The sequence below is a fragment of the Diadema antillarum genome, unplaced genomic scaffold, assembly GCF_040938485.1.
Source record: "Diadema antillarum isolate AM-2024a unplaced genomic scaffold, OU_Dant_1.0 seq00000183_RagTag, whole genome shotgun sequence".
Lineage (NCBI taxonomy): Eukaryota > Metazoa > Echinodermata > Echinoidea > Diadematoida > Diadematidae > Diadema > Diadema antillarum.
In genome coordinates this window covers 2,428,010-2,447,973 of record NW_027271250.1, presented here as the reverse complement: position 1 = coordinate 2,447,973, position 19,964 = coordinate 2,428,010, and the positions used below count along the sequence as shown (strand labels likewise).

The following is a 19,964-nucleotide window of genomic DNA, read 5'->3' as shown; positions in this document are numbered from 1 at the left end:
AGTCTTTTTAGGGTTAAGAGAACTGGGGCATGCTGAAGATCCACTCTTTCATTTGAAATCAGTGGCATGCATTTTGAACTAAAGTCAACCTTGCCTAAGTTAAATCTATGTGGACTGAAGAAATAGCTTCAACTTAGAGAAAATTCAACTTATGGGGGATTAAATCAAGAGAATATAAAGACTTGAAAAGACCTTTGACTTAGGTGATTATTCAACTTATGCGAGGTCGACTTATGCAAGGTTGACTGTACAGTCTACCAATAGTACGGTTGAATATGGATTGATTTCCTAAATCTCCCCATAACTTTTATTGAGGTTTGCACATAACATCTCAGCCACTTGCCCTTGCATACTTTAGTCATGTACCAGTCCACAAAAATGTATGCTTATTGATATCTTGTTCACAATGAAATCTCATTTTTATCAAATATTTCTCCCTGCCCTAAATAAAAAATGACAACTGATGTGCTAAATTTTGCATTTATTCTAGTAGTTTTGTGATATTTGGGTGAATGCTTCAATCTTCTTGCATAATAATTTACAAACTTCTAACAGCCACCCAGAAATGAAATGGGTACTGAACCACTAGTTCAGAGGCACGACCATAAAATTTTGTTTTGTATTTCAAGAAATTTGCTCACGCACAAAAAATCAACAGAATAAGTTACTACCAGTCACTGATGTTTGCTTCAAGATTTTTGTTGTTGGTGGCAGTCAGACAAACTAAATGTGAACTTGTTGGTGATATCTTTATGATAAATATATTCTCATATATCATACTCTAAGTGGAAGAAATGAGAGTAATACAGGTTATTCAGAAGGGAAGTATCACTTGTGTGTGTTGGATATCCTCAACCCTGATACAGTGCTCAAGTAAGTGCGGTATTTACAGTCATGATTGTGTTGTCTCTCTGTCTGTATTACCAATACTGCACTCAGAAGATTCAATGGCATCACAAATAACAAATGAAGAAGACATAAACTTTACGAAGCAGCAAGACAAATCACACCTACAAGACTACAACCAATGGAATGAAAATGAAAGCAACACAAAGTGACAAGACAAAAAAAAAAAAAAATGCCAATGCTTGGAAGTCACATTGCAAAGGCATTACTAAGTGTATCTTGAATTTGCTAAAAATCTGCACCTACTCAATACTACATCAAAGGCAAGATCAAAATTTAGGAAGTGCTTCCAGAACATTCTACAACCAGTAATCTGACGAGGTAATCATTCAAAGTCATACCAATACTCACATAGTACAAATTATTTCTGTACCATGACACACATACACTTCTGTTTGTTGAAACATCCTCATTCAAACTGTGAACATATTATGCTGATCATACTTTCACTTAACCATGTTTTGATGATCACTGCAGAGAAAAATTACTTATAAGTAAGTCAGAAATACAGACAACCTCGCCAAGTCGAATCCAAAGGGACTGGGAGGGAAAAAAGTTATCAATTTACCGGAATTTTGACTCGCGTAACAGAATCAACACGTTTCTATCCATCTGGGGTAGAATTTTTCTTTGACTAAGCTAATTTTTTAATTTCTTCAAAGTTGACTCAGGTGCCTTAGATTGATTGTATTTTCCATAAGTTCTTCACATGGATGGATACAGTATGGTTTAAAATGTTTTGCTCTTCACTAGTAATTAGTTCTGCCATGTTCTGTGTTTGAAAGATTACCCTAGGCATCAGTCAATTCTTCTAAAAAGGCAGGCTTTCACTTAAGCGGTAGCATTAATGTCACTACTTTGATGATGACAAATCCCATTTGTCAAGACACAATGAGTCATCCAACAGAGCTCACACTATGGTCCTTGCAGAAAATAAACCAATATAATAATTTGCCACATTATGCAAGTTAAGGACAGCAGGTTCTCCGCTGGTTGAGGAAGAAATGGTCTTGGGACTTCAGTACTGCATTTCATATCTCCAGTATGACATCAGAACATTGTTACAATGCATCTCCAAAGTAAATTATTATCTAAGATACAATGATGTTTAACATACTCATTTGTCTCTGCAGATATAATGTTAGCATTGCTTTATCATTCCCACTGAAGTACTAGGATTAGAATATGAGATTCACTCTTACAAAACAACCTTCTCCATTACTATCTGTGGACTTTTCCAGGGAAAACAAGCTGTCTTCACCATTTTTCCCAGTATTTCTACAATAATTTGGAGCTGGCTATCAAGGTAGGGTCGAGTAAGATCAGACACAAGTTATGTCCACCCAGTTCCGGGTCCTACTGGACCTTTCCTATTGCCCCTACTTCCCCCTCTAGTTCCTCCTCTTCCTCCTCTACTAAATGAGGACCATCCCCTACCACGGCTACCAGGAGGGAAACCTTTACCGGAAGTGAAGGAGTTCCGCCCTTCTCCACTGCCAGATGCAGAACCACCAAATCGGTCTTTCCTGTAGGATTCATCTTTGCAGTATTGTGCACCAGGAAAAAGGGCCTTTGGCTGCTGGATGTGTACACTGTCCTGAGATGTTTGGTCTTCCATATCTGGGGGTGCAGCTGCAGCACCAGAGTTACTGGCATTGTTTGCATTGTTGCCTATCCCCAGTTCTGTCAGGCCTTGCTGGGCTATCATCTGCATCAGTGCTGCCTTGACACCAGGAGTCACAAGGGGGGCATCCTCCTGTTGCACCTCATGTTCCTCAGCTTCTGGGGACTCTGGAGGAGGGCCAGGTGGGGTGGGTGGTTTCCAGCTCTGCTGAGAATCATCAGACATTCCCAAGTCATTCCTGGAATTATCCCTGGAGTATGGCACACTGGAAGAATCTCCTATATGGGAGCTATACTCATCTAAACGATCTGATATTGAGCTGTGTCCGCCACTGAGTTTATCTGATATGGGGCTGACATAAGCACCCCCCTCTGGCACATCACCATAACTTCTGACTCCCTGGCTGGAGGAACTTGTTTTCGTTTCACTGCTTCCAGCATTGACTGGCTTACCAAAGAGTGCCGACACATACTGTGCTAACGATGTTGCAATCTCCTTTGCCTGCTTCTTCTGTTCAGAAGACACAGAGCCAAAAACCTGTTCCAATGCACCTCCACCACCCTTGGACCCTTCAAGTGCCCTCACCAGTAGCTCTGTGGTGACTTCCTTGCTCGGTAGCACAGGAGCTTTACTCTCCTCACCCCCTTCCTTTGACTTCTTTTTAGTGGCAGCAGCAGCTATCAACAGCTGCATATTCAAATTCTCCAAGAGCTTAATGGTGGAGGAATCCACTTGGACATTGAGGGTTTCTGCCAGCTTGTTGATATTCAATGCAGGTTGTGCCTGCAGAAGGCCTATCAGCTTGGCAAGCTGTTTCTCACCTGATCCTTTCCCACTCTCCATGGACACATCCTTACCTTCTTTGACCTCAGGTGTGCTTGTGAGACTAGCCAAATTTCCTCTCTTTGAGCTACCTCCTTCTTCTGAACTGGGTCCAACACCCTGAGAGGTTTCCTCTTCTGCCTGTGATGGAGGAGGTGGCTCCTTACGGCTTAGTTTGGCATGACTTGGGTCTGAGCCACTACCCCGACTCTGTGCAACAAGCTGCTGCTGTTGCCGTTCCTGTCGCCTTCTCCGTTTGCTCCACAACTCATGACAATCTTGCCAATGTGGTAGACTGTGAGGAAGAAGAAGAAGAAATGTACACAAAAGGGAGTTCACATATTCATGACATGTTGAGTCACTGTTGATTGACTGACAGACTAGACAGAAGCACACAGACCAGAAACAAATTCATCACACTAAATTAGCATCACCATCAAAGCTTTATGATAATCTATGGCACAAAGAGTTTGCACAGGGCAACTCCCTCAGTCTTTTGTTCCCTTCATAAAAATGTTCTGAAGAAACAGAATGCATGATCTCAGCTGTGTAGTAAAATGCAAAACTTTATTTGATAGCGTGAATGGATGATTAAATCTGCATGAAAGGGAGGGTAATGTGTGAATTACCGTTGTAGCTAACTTGAAAATTTGATCAACTTGGCAGTTGCAACAAGCATATGGGTAGAAATATATCTCACTCCAGTACAGTTGTACCATCTTTGCCAGAGCAGATAACTACATGGAACAACTCCAGACTCCAGCCTTAGTCGGATCACTTTAACCTGCCCAGTCCACTTATTCATCACCAGAGAAAGGACCTGGATCTCATTTCATGAAGGATGATAGGTTAGCAACTCTTGCTAGAATAGCAACTTCTTGTGGCAGCAGCCACTCAGATAGAGTGGAATTCTTGTCATTGCCATGACACATGCCACTGCAGCATCTTTCTCAGAAATGAAGCCCAGACCACACTGCTTACTATGTTTGCTATTAGGATATCTCTGCACAACAACAACAACAACAACAACAACAAAAATAATAATACTTTGAAGGTAGTGTACACTTGTATTTGTGCATGCCAAAAATCACACTAGCCAAGTACTGGTATCTACCAGAAAGCTCTTCCCCCCCCCCCCCCTCACCCCTTGACTATTGGCCTCAAGGGCCAACACATCTTGCTGGTGAAAAATTTAGGTTGATTGCAAGATACATATGATGTCGGAGAGTTGGCATGAGAAGTTTCCCTGAAAGAAAATATAATCCTTGGATATTACTGACATCTATTGATCCTCACACCTATAAATATATAATCCCACTTGAAGGAGTCTGCTATGGAAAACATGCATATGATAAAGATGAAAAAAAAAATTTAGAAATGTCGCTTTGGCAACTTGTATTCCTCCGCCACATTGCATGCTTCTCCCGATAGGTCTAGCGCATGTCTTGACAATGTGAGAAGGCAGTTTCACACAACTAGCAAAAAAAATAAATAAATAAATAAAATAAATCTAAATGACACAATTGTCCCACATGTACATATTGTTTACTTTCCTTGAACTTGGTTTCACTTGGATGGATGGCAAAATTGTTAAAGAGAGCAAGTATTTCAGAATTTGAGCATTTCTACTTGACCTTTGACCCTTACCCTTTGACCCCATGGCAATTTTTTTTTAATATAAAATAATCACCAATTGGTAACATCCATTTTCATGACAATACCTTGAGCTATTTTTAAAATATAGACAAAAATTGTTACATTTTTAACATTTTCACTGGACCTTTGACACCATGGCCAAAATCTTCCATACAGAATCAATGTGCACTAATGCATGTATATCTAGTTTGAGTAAGTTTATGCATTCCATAATCTCCAAGGTATGGAAAAATGTATATTTCAGTATTAAAGAATCTTAGCATTTTGACCTGATATTTAACATTTGACCTTTGACCCCAAAATTCCCAGGAGAATCATTGTCAGAAAGTAAATGCATTTGTACTATGTTTCATTTCTGAGATATGGAGAAAATGAGAGATATTTCAGTATTTTCACTTGCCCTTTGACCTCTGATCCAAAGGCCCAAACTTTCTTCAGAGAATCTTCATCTGGCAATACATGAATACTAAATTTCAAGAAAACTTATACCTTGAAGCTTTGCATAAATATGGAGAAATAGTGAAATTGTAAGAATTTGACCTTGACATTTGACCTTGACCATGTGCACCAAAGGTTAAAAGGCACAACTTCTTCTACTCTATACACATGCCAAGTTTCATTAGCATACCTCAAACAGTTTTTTAAGTTATACTGTCCACAAATTGATTACGGACGGATGGACGGACAACCTGAAAACACAATGCCTCCGATGACACTTTGTGGCAAAGGTAAAAATAAAAATTCTTACATAATATGCTAATAGACAGCTGTGTGAATGTGCGGAGCATTGTTTCAGTTGTCACCAGGCCAAAAGGGCTCTAAAAAGACACATTAGGATTCCAGAAAAGTACACCTCATGCATATGTCACTGCAGAAGAGATACAACATCAATATGCCTCCCCTCTTTTCATTACCTCCCACATTATCTCCGCCAAGGGAGGAGGTTATGTTTTCGTTACCGTTGGTTTGTTCATTCGTTCGTTCGTTGGTTGGTTCATTTGTTTGTTTGTCCATTGGCAAAATAACTCAAAAAGTAGAGAACGGATTTGGATGAAACTTGCAGGAAAGGTTTAGAATGGCACAAGTAACAAACGATTAAATTTTGGTAGTGATCCTAGAATTTGGGGGGGAATTTATGAAGGATTTTTGACATTTTGGCAGGTAGGGTCAATGAACTTGGGCGTTCAGGCTGCGCGTATTGAGGTTTGCATGCGCGCACTAAAGTGCATGCTCTAGTTTCTGCTAGGGTTAGGCGCGCCATGCAGCTGAGGGTTTATGACGTGACAAAAGCTTCCATATTGGGAAATCGGGTGACTTTCAGCACATGTTGTCATGCTCTAAGTACGTATGGGTGGAAGTCACTGATATCTCTAATGGAAGAACAAGATCAGTGGTGGAAATGAGCTGCATGCTTGGCGGAGGTCTGCGCTCTCAGAGTGCTTCTCTAGTTTATAATGCACTTTAATAGATATTCTAAATCACCCTGCAGTATCATCACGTAGCAACTTTCTCCAAACAAAGCAGAGCTTTTTTGAGATGTGATCCAGTGTAATTAATAAATCCTGCATATTCATGCATGTATTATTTTGAGCATTGATATGTGCCTGAAACCACAGATGGAAAGCTCACACACTTTTTGATGAATATAAGGACTTCTGCCATGACTTTGAAAAAAAAAAAAAAAGGAAAAATTACAAAAACCCTAAAGTTGATGAACAAATACTTACTCTGGCTGGGGTATCGAGATTACATTCAGCCCCCTTAGCCAGACACAATTCAATGCATCCTCTGCAGTTGTTCTCTTGTCAGGGTCCAGGGTCAACATTCCATCTAACAGGTCAAGGGCATCCCTCGGCAGTCTGTAAAAACAAAAAATAACACAGAATATGTAGATGAGAGTATACCATATCATGAGACCTACAAATGCACTCTAAAAATACTGTATCATGTGACGTAGAACAGTCCATATAAAAGAAAACATTTAGAAACGTTTCTCCCTCAGCTGTACGTAGGAGCAACAAAAGTTGGATTCCGGTGATTTGATGGCAAACTTTAATATGTGATCCAGCTAGAACAGACATAGCAACAATTCCCTTTAATTCGATAATATAATGTATGTGCAAAAGGGTAGTATAGAATGTGTGCATGTGCTGACTTACAAACTGTTTTTATCACATTTAACCAAATGACTGTTCCTTTTTAAAAAATTTGGTTGTTGTTGTTTTTTGCCATCTCTATGGCACTGCCATAATACACACAACACTATGCATAAATATTCCCAAACATTTACATTTGTGTTTAATTTTTCATACTGCTGGTGGTGTTCAGCAGATCATAATTGACTGTGTATGTTGACATAATCTATGATATACCATCAGCTGAGAACCTGAAGTGTTTGAACACTATATTCTTTACACAAGGTAAAAGCAAAAGTTTATCAAAATATATGTGTGGATTGAATGAATGCAGCCATATTGAATTCTTTACACAAGGTAAAAGGAAAAGCTTATCAAAATATATGTGTGGATTGAGTGAATGCAGCCATATCACTAGAACACATCATTGAAAATTGAGGAAATCAGACAATCCGTTCAAATATGAATGTTCAAAGTTTCTGAGCAGCCATCGCTTGATGAGAAGATTAGTACAGTGTGTGATGTCACATATATAACAATATGATGAAAAAATAAAGAGAAATCCACAAAATTTATTCTTTTATGAAAATCACAAAATCCCTTGACTTGATACTGACACATGTGATAGGCAATATTATTCCCCCCGCTTTCTAAGAGGTAAGTCAAGTGTTCTTTCATTTTGCTAGAAATATGACAATATGTTCAATTCTGTTTACATTATCTCTATATCACTGTCCTTCAGTGACAAAAAAAAAAAAAATATTGTAGTCTTCTCATCTAGCTGTGGCAGCTGAGAAACTGTACAACTTCATGATTTTTGAGCGATCGTTCAATTTTCTTCAAAATTTCACCATTGTGTTTTACTGACATTGCTTCATTCACTCAATCCACACATACATTCGGGTGAATTTGTCCTTTAATGCCTTAAGGCTCCTATCTACTGAATAAGAATGAACATTAAAAGCACATTATTTTCTGAAAGACTATGTAGTACAAGTTTCATCTCATCAGATTGGTGAGCATACTGCCAGTGTATAAATTGTGATTCTTTACAAACCACGTAATGCAGAAAGACTCTATAAAAGCAATAATGAAACCAAGAAAAGAAGAGCAGTATAGATATGAAGATTCTTCTGTTCTTACGTTGAGAACTCTTCTCTGAGTCTTCGATTGTACACCTTCTTGGGCTTCATGGTATTAAAGAGTGGCAGTCGTATAACATCTGGCCAGACGGCTGGTGTTGGTGTTCCACAGATTCTGCTAATGAGCTCCAGCTGGGCTAGCTCCTGGTTGGCCTGAAAGATGGGTCGTTGGGTGAAGAGCTCCCCAAGGATGCATCCACAACTCCAGACATCCACGGCTGGGCCGTACCTCTCCTCACCAAGCAGGAGTTCTGGGGGCCGGTACCACAAGGTGATGACTTTGTTGGTGTACGGACGTGTCTTGTCATCGGCATGGTACAATCTGGCCAAACCAAAGTCTGCAAGCTTGATCTGCCCCTGCAGGAGAACAAAAATAGCAAAAATATGGAATGGTAGAGAGGTGCATTTGTCAAGGAAAGGCCCAAACTAATCACATGAATGGATGATGTTGTCCCTACAGCACACAGCTTGAGTTACAAGTGATATACATTAACATGCAAAGATGGATACTGCCAAATCAAAGGGATATCATCATCAGTTATGATTGCCGCCATGAAGTTGCATGATTGTCAGTATCAAAAACAGTCCTTGTGAAAATGACAAAGTTATAGATTGCCACCAACAGGAACTCCTTTTCTGAATCCGTCGACTCTGAATAACAGAAAGCTGACATACAGTAATACCCTTTATGTTGCAATGGAAATTACTTTGTGTTGCAGTGAAAATCGCTTTGTGACAGTGAGCTTAAGTGACATTTGGTTTAAAGAGGCCCAAGGCCACGGAAAACTATTGTCATTCTGTTTTAGCTTTAAAAATACACACCAGTGAAATACCTAAAGCACACATCTATCTACGTAACATCCACTGCATTGAGTGATGTATTGCTACAGAGCATAAACCCAGCAAAAGATTACACAAATGTCTTTTTGTGGGGTCAGAAGGATTTTCTGAAATGAAGATAATTGTAATTATATTATGAATGGTGTACAGGTGTATATGGCATATACCAAAGATGAATTCCTTGCTTGGCCATGCCCTTTATACGCACCTGAGTCTATTCATAAATTGTCATTCTTGCGACAAAAAAAAAAAAAATATATATATAATAATAATAATGACATAATTGAGTCATTATAAACCTTGTCACCGTATTGAATGTATAATCTATTAAGCACTCATGTCGTAGTATAATTCCAACACCTTTTGATAAAGCTTAAATGTTCTTATCTACAAATCTCAGCTTAATTGTGCAGCGCATTTATACATGAACTCATGAACTTTGATACAACATTAGTTGAACTTTCTGGGAATCTTTACCTTGTTGTTGAGAAGTATGTTTGAGCACTTAATGTCCCTGTGAAGGAAGTTCCGTTTGTGGCAGTAGTTCAGTCCATCAAGGAGTTGTTTCATGAAGCTGCCTATATGTTCCTCACTGAATGTCACAAGCCCTGATTCTAATAAGCCCATGAGATCATGATCCATGTACTCAAATACGAGGTAGAAAGATCCTACAGAGAAAAGATAAGAAAAAGATCATCAGAGTGGTAGTTTCCAGTATAAAGTAATCTTTACATTTGCTGTTTGTAAATTGGGCATATGATCATAATGGAGAATACAGAAAATAAAGTAAGTTGCATTAACCACTTAATTTCAATATAAATGGTGCTACAAAACAGTCGCATCATGCTGAGCAAGATAAGACTAACCAGCATGAACAGAAGACATAGAAAACTGTACTTTTTTCTTGGGGGGTGGGTGGGTAATGGGTTGAATTTATTTCCATTCTAATTTCATGAGAAAATGCATGACTCCCACAGACTGAAAGTAATAAAATACCTTTCAATCATAATGGGTGCCATGGTGTATTCTTTGGGATATGTAAGCCACACAATAATTCTGTACTGCAAAATTTGTATAACACTGTCATATAACTTATGTATGTCCAGGAGTACTAAAATGCAATAAGTAGCTCCCCCTCTCTCCCCCCCCCCCCCCCCCCCCCCCCCCCAATTATCCAATAAAGTTGATTTGAATGTAACAGCTGGCACTGCGACAACAGGTGGTGGTATACTTAGAGCCAATGTTTACCAATGGGCAAACAACCTACCATATGAAAATTTTGTAATAATGCCACAAATATAAGGAGATATCACTAAATTTCTCACTAAACCATAACTGCCAATGGTTTATTCTAGAAATTATTTTTATAAAACTGTTGTTCATCTTTTGTTTATTTAACAGTACTTAACATTGATTATACTGATTTACATTTTCACATTGGTTGTTTCTATCCCTAACTCACTTTTTAGAACTATTTCGAAGCAGTACAGCTGTTTGGGTTTTTTTTTTTTTATCCATCTGCAAATGGTAAATAGTGGCTTCCAGGTTTCTCAAATCATATCAAGTACGGAAACATGATTTTTGCTAATTCTCTGTAATATTTCACATTTCTCAAGGTCAACATGACATCAAGGTCTCACTTGCAAGGTAAATGGCAAGTCAATACTCACCATCTGACTATCATGAAAAATAAAATGCGAAGTTACCATATTATTCTACACAATGATACAACCATCTCCACCAAAAAGGTGTTCTTCAAATGAAAGCTACCAGTCAAAATAAATATGAGAAGAGGCAGACTTCCAAATGCTTACCTTTGTCCTTCTTAAAGTCCAGAGCATCCTGTTTATCTGTCACAATCTCATGCAGCCTGACCACACTGTCATGGTTCAACTGCCTCAAGATCTTGATCTCTCTCACGGCTGTAATGGGGAAGCCCTCCTTCTCATTGTCAGTCCTCACCTTTTTCAGTGCCACCAGTGCACCTGTGCAGTCACAAGGTCAAGATGAAGGTAGGACATAGTCTTATCACATCAAATACTTCAGCACAGAATGTAAGCATCAATGCATGGGCTATGAGTGGAATTATGATGGCTGTATCACAAAATTAGGTCAGATATTCCACTAGGCAACAATAGAAAATTATTCCAATTTCTTTCCAGTAGTTGTCTCTTTTGCTTTCAATTTTGAAGACGTGGGATTTTTTTCTTGCAAACGTGCACATAGGTTTTAACACATTATTTTCAATCCCTTAAAGATGTGTCATTAATTTTCACATCATACTGGTACAAAGATGAGTTATGAAACTTTTGTTATACCTGTATCTTTGTCTCTGGCCTTGTACACCTGGCCGTAGGTCCCTTCTCCAATCTGGTTGATGATCTCAAACACATCCACGCACCTCTCTCCCCAGTCTGGGGAGTTGCCCGCCACTTTGGCCCTCTTCCGCCGGATCTGCTCTCGCTTCTCCTTGGCCACATCCACCTTAATAGACTCTTTTGACTCCTCCTTCCCTTTCGTCTTCACACGAGACTGCTGAAGCTGAGGTGAAGGGGTGTCCATTGGCGATTCCTCGGGAGTCGGGGCCATGGGAGGAAGGGGAAGATCGGCTATGGATGTTCTGGACCGTACTCTTTCTGTCTTTACAGACAGCCGGGTCGTGTCTAGGGCAAAAACTGTGGAATGGTCCTTTTCCTTTGGCAATCTGACTGGGCTATCTACAGCATCAATGGTGGGCGGAAGAGGCAATGGTGCAAGGGGATGTTTAGGGGGAGGGGTGGACTTTACAACTGGTGGCACTGGTGATGGCACTGATGGCTTGATTTCTTTCTTGATGATAAGGCCCCCACTACCTGGCACTTCCACAACAGTTCTTGGCGGTGAGGATGCAGGCTTAATATCATTTTTAATTGTAAACACCATAGGGCTTTCAGGCTTGGGCTTTTTCTTCACAACTTCCTGTGGCTTTGGACTGGGCTCTTTCTCCTTCTTAACCTCTTTTGCCTTAGTAGCCTGAATACTCTTTTTATATTTCAGGACTTCAGCACCCAGTGAAGTGGATGTTAACCCAAGACTGGGGCTGTGGCCACGGCGTATACTTCGAGAATGCACAGGGGAGGGAGATCTGGACGGAGAGTACCTGTTCCGGCGGTACGTCGGGCTGTCACTTGGTGAACGGGACATCCTCCGCTGCCTTTTCCTGCTTTTAGTTTTAGATTTGCTTCAGTTAGTTTAGGAGAGAAGTTTCATGTTACACATACAAACTTTCACATAATACAGCATACAATGCAAAAGATCCACTACTTTGTGCGAAAAGAGCCATTTCGATACAAGAGCAAATGTTATACTTCAATATGCTAGATTTTGACGGAGGGGCATATTACATATCTGGTCAAGCTAAATAATAATACAATCTTGCAGGCAGACTACTTCAACTCATGCCTAATTACTGAATAATGTTTGTTCATATCAACTGGATACTCTCTTGCTTTATGCACAAATAGGGTACATGGTATGTGCGGTCCTTACAGAGCAAAAATCAGAGAGGAAAATGAATTAGGCAAAATCAACATTGGTATTCTACTGAATAAGAGCAAGTAATAAAATGTAAATCACCATGTTGCAAATCATTTCAATTAAGAGCAGCAGAAGTGGAGTTGCCTTCAGCAATAGGAATACATCTGTAGAACCTCTGAATAACTTTCCTGCACAACCAGTTTTAATGATGTAACAATGATGGGGAGTTAACAATGATCTTGAATAAACCTTGAAATCATTTCACCACACTTACCCATGTGATGGACTCCTGCTTCTGGACTTGTGGCTCTGGCGCGATGAGTAGAAGTCTGGGCTAGGACTCCTCTTCTTCCTGCTGTGCTTCTTCTTGCTCGGAAAAGGACTCGGGGACTTTCGATGCTTCTGCTTTGACTTTGACCGCTTGGGGGAAGGTGCATACCGGCTCGGAGGCGAAGCTGGGTACCTACTCGGGGGTGGGCTTTGATATCTGGCCGGGGGCGAGTATGCTCGCGGACGGCTACTGCGCGAGTAGCCACGCTGAGATACCGCCGGTGGGTCAGGGGATGGTGGTCTCCGCGATGCTGTTCTAGACGAGTTAGACACATGAGGGGAGGAGGAACTGCTGCCCTGCTGAGTCATATAGTTTTTGATTGCTGTAGCTGGGGAAACATGCCTCCCCTTTTTTCCTCTATCGGGACTTGACCTTCGCTTGGCAGAGGGGACTGGCGATCGCGGAGGGCTAAGGGAGTAATCATCGCTACTGATGTCATCATACTCCACTAGCGGCTTGACCACTGGCTCCTTTGCCTGTTTCTCCCGAGACCTGGAATGTTTGCTTTTGTGTCGCCCAGATTTTGAGGCCTTGTGCTTCCTCTTGCTAGGGCTGTCCCTGTGTTCACTGTAGTAACTGGGGCTGCTGCCCCTACTGTGGTGGTTGCCTGGCATTGCAGAAAACAGCACCAATTCACTACCTTGTTATTTGCTCATCTGAGGTATCTGCAAAGAGAGAGAAAAGGAGAATGAGATAATTAGAATCACTAGTACTTCACCATATAACAGATCAATCCTACATAGTTGCACCAAGTACCAACTACGTTTTAAACCATTGATATAAAATATCAAAGGGCATATATCTATCTGTATAATTTGTACATCTTTTCATACAAAACATGACATACTCTCAGTGTCACACACCTCAGTAGCATCTTTTTTTTTTCTTTTTTTTTTTGGTTATAAGGCTTTTGTGTTTAAACTGTAACAGTAACAATTTCAAGGTAATTGCTTCCTGCATTTATATGAAGAACAGTATCCTGGTACTTAACCCCTTGACATGCCATGATCATCTTACAATTTTATCTGCAAAGAGGGACTACACTGCTTGCAAATCAACTACAGTTACAGTATTTATTGTGCCTTCATACCCTGGTTTTGCTCCCATGCAAGTAACATACATGTATGCAACCTTCATACTTGGGACAGATTCACTTTGAAGCTTTTATTTCCTGTGCAGCTTAAATCCGCTCTGCTAAATGATGCAAGCGCAAAGAGTCACTGTCATGGGTACCATTGTTGATTTGAATCTGACTCGGCCTATTACTGTTTGAGAAATAATAAAAACTAGACCGAGAAGTCAGAGAAAAATCCAAACATAATCTAGCAGGTGACATACATGAAGGGGATAGCCAGTAACTGACCAGTGGGAATCAGTGGGAATGCTGGGGGATGACATTTCCAATCCTTGTGAGGTTCATTTAAGAGTTCATTATGTATCTATTGTTGTGTGAAGATTATTTGCTTCAGAATGGTCTTATATTTAAGTAATGTGCAGTTTTATGTTTCCAGGTTAGCATGCCTGTACAGTGACGGGGCATTAAACTGCACATTATTACCTCCGCCAAGGGGGAAGGTTATGTTTTCGTTACCGTTGGTTTGTTAGTTAGTTAGTTAGTTTGTCCGTGTGCAAAATAACTCAAAAAGTAGTTAACGGATTGGAATGAAACTTGCAGGAAAGGTTGAAAATGACACAAGTAACAAACGATTAACTTTTGGTAGTGATCTGAGAATTTTGGGGGAATTCATGAAGGATTTTTGATATTTTGGCAGGTAGGTCAATGAACTTGGGAGTTCAGGCTGCGCGTATTGAGGTTTGCATGCGTGCACTAAAGTGCGTGCTCTACTTTCTCTGCTAGGGCGAGGCGCACTGTGTAACTGAGGGTTTATGACGTAACAAAGGCTTCTACTAGTATATTGGGAAATTGGGCGACTTTCAGCACGCAATACTATAAGTACGTATGGGTGGAAATCACTGATACATGTATCTCTCTGGACGAACAAGATCAATGGTGGAAATGAGCTGCATACTTGGCCGAGGTCTGCGCTCTCAGAGTGCTTTTCTAGTTTGAATATGAGACTGTTCTGAAGCAAATAATTTTCACACAACAAAAGATTAAACAACATACTCTTAAATGAATCCCACAAGAATTGGAACAGTCATTCCCCAGCATTCCCACTGATTCCAATTGATCAGTTACTAGCCATCCCCTTTAAACGGAGGATAGGTTATTGGTTTGGCACTGCCCACATTTGCATGAGTTGCACCCACTCCTTAACAGTAAATGTCAGAACATGTTTGTCCATTCTTTCTGTTCCCTGCGAATGTTTCCTGCAAACAAGGTGTTCAACAGCAAGAAGGAAAAAAATATATGACGCTACTGACAGAGTCAGCACTGCTATATATCGTGGCTGCATTTAGCTAAACTTGCGTTACTGAAAATGTGATTAAAAGTATCCTAAAATAAATCTTCTCTCCTTTATGTAACAATGTAAATTCTTATCACGGCATCATTGTACAAACCTTGCAACTATACATTGTTTTGTTGTTGTTGTTTTTCTGGGAGCACCCCCATTATACGACAGAAAAAAACAAACAAGCGTAATAAAATTCTGAAGCGAGCTATGCAGCAACATTAGGTTGCATCATCGCAGAGAAATGTTACTTTAAGTGTCCGTATTGATCTTTCCCTCTGTGATACATTGTTGCATAGAAAACAGTGAATGTGTATATCACAATTTATTCTTTCTGGCATCTCTTATTAATTCCTTTTAGAGGCACCAAGTTTAAAAGGAAAACAGAAAAAGGAAAAAAGGAAGGCGGAACAAACTGGTGCAAATGCTATGGAGCGGCATCCATAGCAACATTGTTTGCATTGGTGAGATATGTGACGAAAAACATCAGACTTTTTTCCCCCTCTTTGTGATACACTGTTGATATTTATCATATTACTACAGCTTACCAAGGTACACATAGCAGTTTATCCTTTGTGTTTTTATGATTTAGGATTCTAATTGGGGTTTGCAGTATTTCTATAAAATCTTGAGTTTAACCGCCTCACTATAAAGCATGACAAAACTTAAGCCAAAACTGAACTCGCACGTCACATACATATCTGAATCAGTCAATATTTTTGTTTGTCTATAAATTTGCGAGCCAATAGCGCCTGACTCACGAAATTCCCAATAATAAAACTGTCACGAAATATTTTGCATATTACAGTTAGTAGTGCAGATGAAGGTCACTATTCCTACTATCAACTTTTGAGGACTGATCATTCTGCTCCCCCCCCCCATTACATAAAAGGTATGATTTGTACAGTTTAGGAGCATTCTTTATTACTATACCTAGCAAATCACATTTCCTTTGAATACTTCTATAGATAGCTAAATTTACAGCCAGAAAATCATTTTCTTTTGCTCTTAGTTCAGCAGCTTTAGCTTTTAAGTTTGCTCTCACACCTGTTGTTACAGTGAACTAATTGTGTACTTATTTTTATTCTTTCTACTGTATACTACTGTAAAACTGAAGATTTTCACGGTGTTAAAATTATCTTCGAGCAACCAGAAACTATAGCGTGTAAATAAAAGCATGTGAATATTTTTGCTTGCCATAATGTTGCAGCAGTCGATGTCTTATTTTGCGGAATAACAACATGCAAAACTCTTCTCAACCGACGGAGTGTGAAAGATTATTTGTGCGAAAATATCCACTTTTATAGTAAATTATGTTACCCACTGATGACGTCACTGCCTATCTTGAACTGATATATGGCTAGAAAGTGATAGTTTGGCTGAAGTTCACAGATTACTTATTTCTGTCTTTAGGAAGTTTGCCAAAGTAAATCAGCATATATTCACCACAATACGAAGCATACTTGGCCAAGTATCAACAAAACTACCACAATGTGTCTTCGTTCTCACTCTTAATGTTGTGCGGACATACGAACAGACAACCTAAATCCTGAAACACAAGACCTATGAACAAACTTGAGACTAGTCGCCAATCTACTCACTTATAGCATTAAAATAGCACATCATTTAAAGTTTGCTAAGGAAGATGATGAAAACTTAAAATCTAGGTCCCAATTTGGATGTCCAAATTTGGAACTTGAGAAGAAACACAAACACTATCATCTTTGGAGAGTAGGTAAAATCACTGGCATGCTATGAACAAATGAACAAGTCATTGCTAAACAATGCCAAAATCCCATTCATGCCAGGAAATCTCTCCTATACAATTGTAGTCTGTCCTTACCCTCTTCCCGACATTCTATTTGTGAGATGATTCCCTGCAACCCATATTGTTCCTCTGAACAAAGGAACAGTATGGTCAAAGCAAAACATCACAAGAATTTTATAAGTAAGAATCTACAAATCTCTCATCTGAACAATCACCACTTATGGTGCCGAAACATGGACCCTAAGGAAGGCAGACACATGTAGACTTTAATCCTTTGAGATGAGATCGTCGCTTGCCCGGAAGAAGGGAACGAGCGCGCGAATACGCGTAAAAATAGATTTCGAGAAAATCGCAATTTAAAGTTTCAATTGACTATATCTTTGATATTTGAATATCAATACTGCTGAAAATTCACAAGTGAACAGATAACATTCCAATTTGGTACTAGCTAAAGTGGCTATAATGAATAATCTACAAATTTTATGATATTGCTTATGATCTTACCTCATGCAGGTCTTTTCTCGAAATCTATTTTTACGCGTATTCGCGCGCTCGTTCCCTTCTTGCGGGCAAGCGACGAGATATCTCAGGACCATTGCAGGCGTTCATCTCCTAGACCGCACCAGGAATGAAGACATCAGGAAGTCTCTGAATATCACAAGATCCATCAGCCAAGAAATCCCCTCACGTAGAACGAAATGGTTTGGGCATGTAATTATTATTATTAAGTACCATTATTACTGAACTTATAGCCTACAGGACTTTCATAATGGACAGATGTCATTGTAGCTAAATTAAGTTGACTGTTCACTTTGACTTTTCACCCTGTCATTTCAGGCAACTAAACATCAAGCTGTACTTACATTGTATATTTCCTTTACCAGATATTACAGTATAGTTAAAATCATGTCAGATACAAGGAGACCCCACTTTAAACAAGGCAATTCATCAGGTACCAACTCAGCCTTCACAACATGGAATTCTTCTACTGTGAGACAAATTTTTGGCAAAAAACAAGAAAAGCAAAGAAGAATTAACTAGAGAAGCACTCTGAGAGCACAGACCTCCACCAAGCATGCAGCTCATTCCCACCACTGATCTTGTTCTTTCATAGGGATGTCAGTGATTTCCACCCATACGTATAGCATTGTGTGCTGAAAGTCGCCCGATTTCCTAATATAGAAGCCTTTGTTACGTCATAAACCCTCAGCTGCACACTGTGCCTCGCCCCAGCAGAAACTAGAGCACGCACTTTATCGCGCACATGCAAACCTCAATTACGCGCAGGATGAACTCCTAAGTTCTTTGACCCTTCCTTCCAAAATATAAAAAATCCTTCATAAATTCCCCCCAAATTCTCGGAACACTGCCAAAAGTTAATCGTTTGTTACTGTACTTGCATGTCATTCTCAACCTTTCCTGCAAGTTTCATCACAATTCATTTTGTACTTTTTGAGTATTTCGCACACGGACAAACTAACGAACTAACTACTAACAAACATACAAACCAATGGTAACGAAAACATAACTTCCTCCCTTGGCAGAGGTAATAAACATATAGCCCAGTAAACAGCTGTGCAAAATTCATGTGCCGTGTCCAATACAGCAAAGTGTGGAATAAAAAGTCCTGTACCCTACATTGTACATGTACATATTTAGCACTTTTATCCATGCGGGCTTGCAGCAACTGACTATTCCTTGCAACAAGGGCCAAATACATGTGCACTCCATATTATCTGAGCTCCAACTGGCTTAGTGAACAAGATCAATGCAGGCAATCAACTGCTTGAGAGATGTCACTTTCTGTAAAATACAAGGGATTTGGAACTGCCCTTACTCAAATGGGCAATGTTGTTTGAGAGATAAGAATGGGTGTGCTTTCCATCCATACCTTGGTACCCAGTATGTTTTGGATGCGTCAACTGAAACTTCAACCCTATGATATTATCAAATCGGTAACTCAAAAACATTAATGCTTTATTCATAAGCATTACAGAGCCAAGTGCTGCATGCCAATCTTGGCACTGTGCACAGAAGAGAGACATCATTTTTTTTTCTAATGTTTTATCTATAATTTATGCCTCTGCAATATATCAAACAGCATGTTTTATCCACTACCTAGTACATGATCCAACAACATCAAAAATACCACAAGCGTTATTGCTTTGCACCGTACAAGCCCTCTTGAGGTACAGCGTTCACCGACACTACTGTGTACTTCTGAGAAATCGATATACTCATTGGTCTGTCTTCAAAGAATGGTGCCTTTTTTTGGCACCTGTTAAATTTGGTTCTCTTTTCTCTTATTACCATTGCTTTGCAAAGGTCTACAGCACTCTGTCGTATTGTGATTAACACAATGTATTTAAAGATGATGTGCAGACGATGTGAATATTCATTAGCAAACATAAAAGGCTGGTTAGCTTTACCAGTACGTCTCCAACATGACAATTGTCAAAAAAAATTGACATAATGCATCAAGAATAACAGAGTCTTCCCCCTAATACTCTTAGCACTTTCCCTGTCGCATTTCCCTTTTTTCCTCTTCATGAAATTGCATCATGTTACGTAATATTGTATATGACCCATCAGAGCAGAACATGATGTAGGAGTGCAAAATACATATTACATGTGTGTTTTCCGAGTGTCGGCTACAAACAGGGTCCAGTTATGACGGGGTATTAATTAGCCGGACCGACAACCTTGTTATAACAGGATTCTTAGCCTGCATGTCTCGAGAATGACAACATGCGTAAGTATACTGCCCTTTGACTTTTGACTTCTGTCGATGCAAATACATGGTAATTGTC

The 19,964-nt window shown here is 39.7% G+C and overlaps 1 protein-coding gene across 2 annotated transcripts in view; it reads right to left on the bottom strand.

Annotated features, from left to right (window-relative positions):
* Positions 1-1,151: 1,151 nt before the first annotated feature.
* The window catches only part of LOC139728562 (uncharacterized), a 30,935-nt gene continuing 12,122 nt past the window's right edge, over positions 1,152-19,964 (bottom strand). The window contains exons 2-8 of one of the 2 annotated variants that reach the window (XM_071639500.1): positions 12,916-13,637; positions 11,444-12,345; positions 10,940-11,110; positions 9,603-9,793; positions 8,287-8,642; positions 6,736-6,867; positions 1,152-3,647 (exon numbers count right to left, since the gene is read on the bottom strand). In XM_071639500.1, coding sequence (XP_071495601.1) covers positions 2,240-3,647; positions 6,736-6,867; positions 8,287-8,642; positions 9,603-9,793; positions 10,940-11,110; positions 11,444-12,345; positions 12,916-13,586 — 3,831 coding nt within the window. In that variant the 5' untranslated portion in view covers positions 13,587-13,637 and the 3' untranslated portion in view covers positions 1,152-2,239. The remainder of the gene's footprint in view (positions 3,648-6,735; positions 6,868-8,286; positions 8,643-9,602; positions 9,794-10,939; positions 11,111-11,443; positions 12,346-12,915; positions 13,638-19,964) is intronic. The other variant, XM_071639501.1, reaches the window with a different exon arrangement.